The sequence below is a fragment of the Alosa pseudoharengus genome, unplaced genomic scaffold (assembly GCF_046254945.1).
Source record: "Alosa pseudoharengus isolate Yale_2024_CS ecotype anadromous, Long Island Sound unplaced genomic scaffold, YU_APseudo_1.1 YU_APseudo_1.1_scf_10, whole genome shotgun sequence".
In the NCBI taxonomy this organism is placed as follows: Eukaryota; Metazoa; Chordata; class Actinopteri; order Clupeiformes; family Clupeidae; genus Alosa; species Alosa pseudoharengus.
The window spans coordinates 21,435,635-21,438,474 of NW_027468565.1; the positions used below are offsets into that span (position 1 = coordinate 21,435,635).

The window sequence follows — 2,840 nt, forward strand, 5'->3', positions numbered from 1 at the left end:
AGGCCACAGTGTGGGAACCTTCCAACTGTAATCCTCTGTGTGTGTATGTGTGTGTGTGTGTGTGTGTGTGTGTGTGTGTGTGTGTGTGTGTGTGTGTGTGTGTGTGTGTGTGTGTGTGTGTGTGCGCGCACATAGGGAGGTTTCTCTCCACCTGAGGCTAATTTGGCAAGTGTAAAAAACTATTAGTGGCTAGAATGCCTACGCCACGCCTTGTTAGTCATTCGGCCATTTTACATTTTAGAGGAGATCCCCCCCCTTCAGAAAGACACAGCAACGATGACCACGCCAGTCCCCCTGTCACTGCAGTCTACGCCCTGTTCTCTCTGCCGACTCCCTCAAGCCTCGTCTGAGTGTCTGTCCACATGGCGATGTCAAGACCGCCTGTCTGTCCATCTACAAGGACATTTTCCTGTCAATCAGTCAGTCATTTCCAGCTGAACAGGTGTCATTGCTTCCTTTGTTTCCTTCTACGCTTCTGTGCTTCATCTCCCTCTCAGGCTCATCTCCAAGAATAAATGGGGCTGCTCAGCAGGTGTATGCCTCTACCTGTGTGCCCACTTATGCCGTTCTGTGGATGTGTGTGTGTGTGTGTGTGTGTGTGTGTGTGTGTGTGTGTGTGTGTGTGTGTGAATATATGCAGGTGCATGCATATAGGAACTGTATTGTCCACCAGTAATTCATTTTTCCGGTGTGTTTGATCTCAATAAAACTGGTAAGCCTACAGAATTTCTACAAAGATTTCTTTCATCCATTGAACTAAAAATAATATTAAGATTAAACTCATTCTTTTTCATTTGTGTTTCTGTAATATCCACTTTGTCTATCCCTTCTAGTCTTATATTAACACCTCTCTGTATTTGTGCTTCTACTTATTTTCATTAAAATCATCTCTTTTAAGTTTTGGGGCATATTATTCCAAATCATCATTTGCTTCAACAAAGCTATTGAACGTCATTCACTGAGTTAATGTACAGTATTAAACAATGAGAAAATGTGTAAGTGAAAGCATATGTTATTCGTCTGGTCTTTTCTTTTACAGAGTTGTACAACGTGCAGTTGCACTCCACATAAAGACACGCTCTAAGGGAGAGGCGCGCGGATGTTGGATGTGGTTCACTATCTCTATAACCATGTAACAACTTGAGTTGCCTCGCGGCTTAAATTCCTACTTTTGCCTCTTCATTGTTTCAGTTTCGTCAAACTACATATTTAACTTTTCAAGAATCGGTAATGGTATGCTTATGGCTTATGTGCTCTCTCTCTCTCTCTCTCTCTCTCTCTCTCTCTCTCTCTCTCTCTCTCTCTCTCTCTCTCTCTCTCTCTCTCTCTCTCTCACACACACACACACAAACACACACACAGGAGGGAGTGCGGAGACAAAGGACAGGCAGAATGGGAATATACCGTAGATGTGGATAGGAGTGAAGAGGAGCAGACACGCTCATCCGATTTAAATGCAGGACAGGGACTGTAGGTGAGAATGCTACTGATAGCCAACGAATTGCACTGACCTGGATCGTCTGGCGGTTATAGACTTTCACTACGTGGAAATTAAAACTATATATCCCTTTCCGCGGGGCGATGAAATAGCTCTTCTCTTCATCGAAATTCTTACCAACGTTCACAAGCACCTATGAAAAAGAAAAAGAATAAAATCGGTTAAAATTTTGACATCAAACTAATTTAATGGGAACATAATTAAAATACATTAATCTCAAACACGCCAAAGAATTAAATGCAAATCTAATTCACTGGACTTTGAACAAAGATTCAATGAAACTTTATTCACTACATTTTCCAGCAGATCGGACAGTTTTACGAGGTGAATTGTCTGCAAACCAGCGCAGTTACATGGAGCTAAAAGGCCATTTGGTGGTAATTAACCTTTTGCAATTTGGCAGCCTTGGGATTTACGATTGTAGCCATTGCCCTACTGACATGGTAATAGACCGCTGATGGGGTTTCATTTTCACTCATATGCTGAAAACAGTCTTGAGGAATCCAGAATCTTTCATTTGGCATCAGGTTTACGTGTTACATCGCTGCGCACTGACTCTCTTTGCGCCAGTTATCAGCCGGTACAATTACCATTTTCAACCATTTTAACGCAAAGTTACCTGATCAAAGTAGATGACCATCGTCCGGTTGCTCATCTCCGAGGGCTCGTGGTTGGTGTTTCTGACGGCAGAAAAAGCCACTTTTGCGCTCCCGGAACGCACCGATATTCCAAGTGCAGTCCCGGTTGGATCGGACGTGGGATTAGAGTCGCAGACCACTAGACATTTCCCCTCGAGTACGATGGGTTCCGTTTCGTTCTGTGCGCTGGCCAGCGACGCCAGCCACAACGTACCCAGCAGAAACGGCAGCATCACGGCAACTTCAATCAGCACTTGATTTCAAAACCCAGGACCAAAACAAGTGTACACTTAAGTTCTCTTCGATGCGTGTATGACGAAACCAAGCAATGGGATAGTCCTACAATAAACAACTTAGTGTATGTATATCACTTCAATGATAGGCGTATTTGTTCCTGCGTTTTTCCCTATGCTTCTTCGTATCTTGAAGATGACAGAAGCGGAACGTTGGTTGTGTATTTCCCCCCTTTTCAGACAATTTCTGCTGTTCCTATCAGTTTACTTCTTTTCTCATGGATTGTGCGCCTCTTCCCCTGACCTCACTTGGGGTAGGAATAAACGGTCAGAAGTGGAGCGAGGCCCTTGTTCAGTCGACACGCAGTTGAATACATAGCGCGCGGTCCGTCTTCTCTCGCGCTGAATTATTGATATGTGAGATATTAGACTCGAAACACAAAAGCTCGGGCGCGCAATGCTCCCGCCCTG

At 44.1% G+C, this 2,840-nt stretch overlaps 1 protein-coding gene across 1 annotated transcript in view; it reads right to left on the reverse strand.

Moving 5' to 3' along the window:
- The window catches only part of cbln1 (cerebellin 1 precursor), a 5,868-nt gene extending 3,499 nt beyond the window's left edge, over window positions 1–2,369 (reverse strand). Inside the window, exons 1-2 of the mRNA XM_076301040.1 lie at window positions 2,118–2,369; window positions 1,512–1,631 (exon numbers count right to left, since the gene is read on the reverse strand). Coding sequence (XP_076157155.1) covers window positions 1,512–1,631; window positions 2,118–2,369 — 372 coding nt within the window. The remainder of the gene's footprint in view (window positions 1–1,511; window positions 1,632–2,117) is intronic.
- Between the last annotated feature and the right edge of the window lie 471 nt (window positions 2,370–2,840).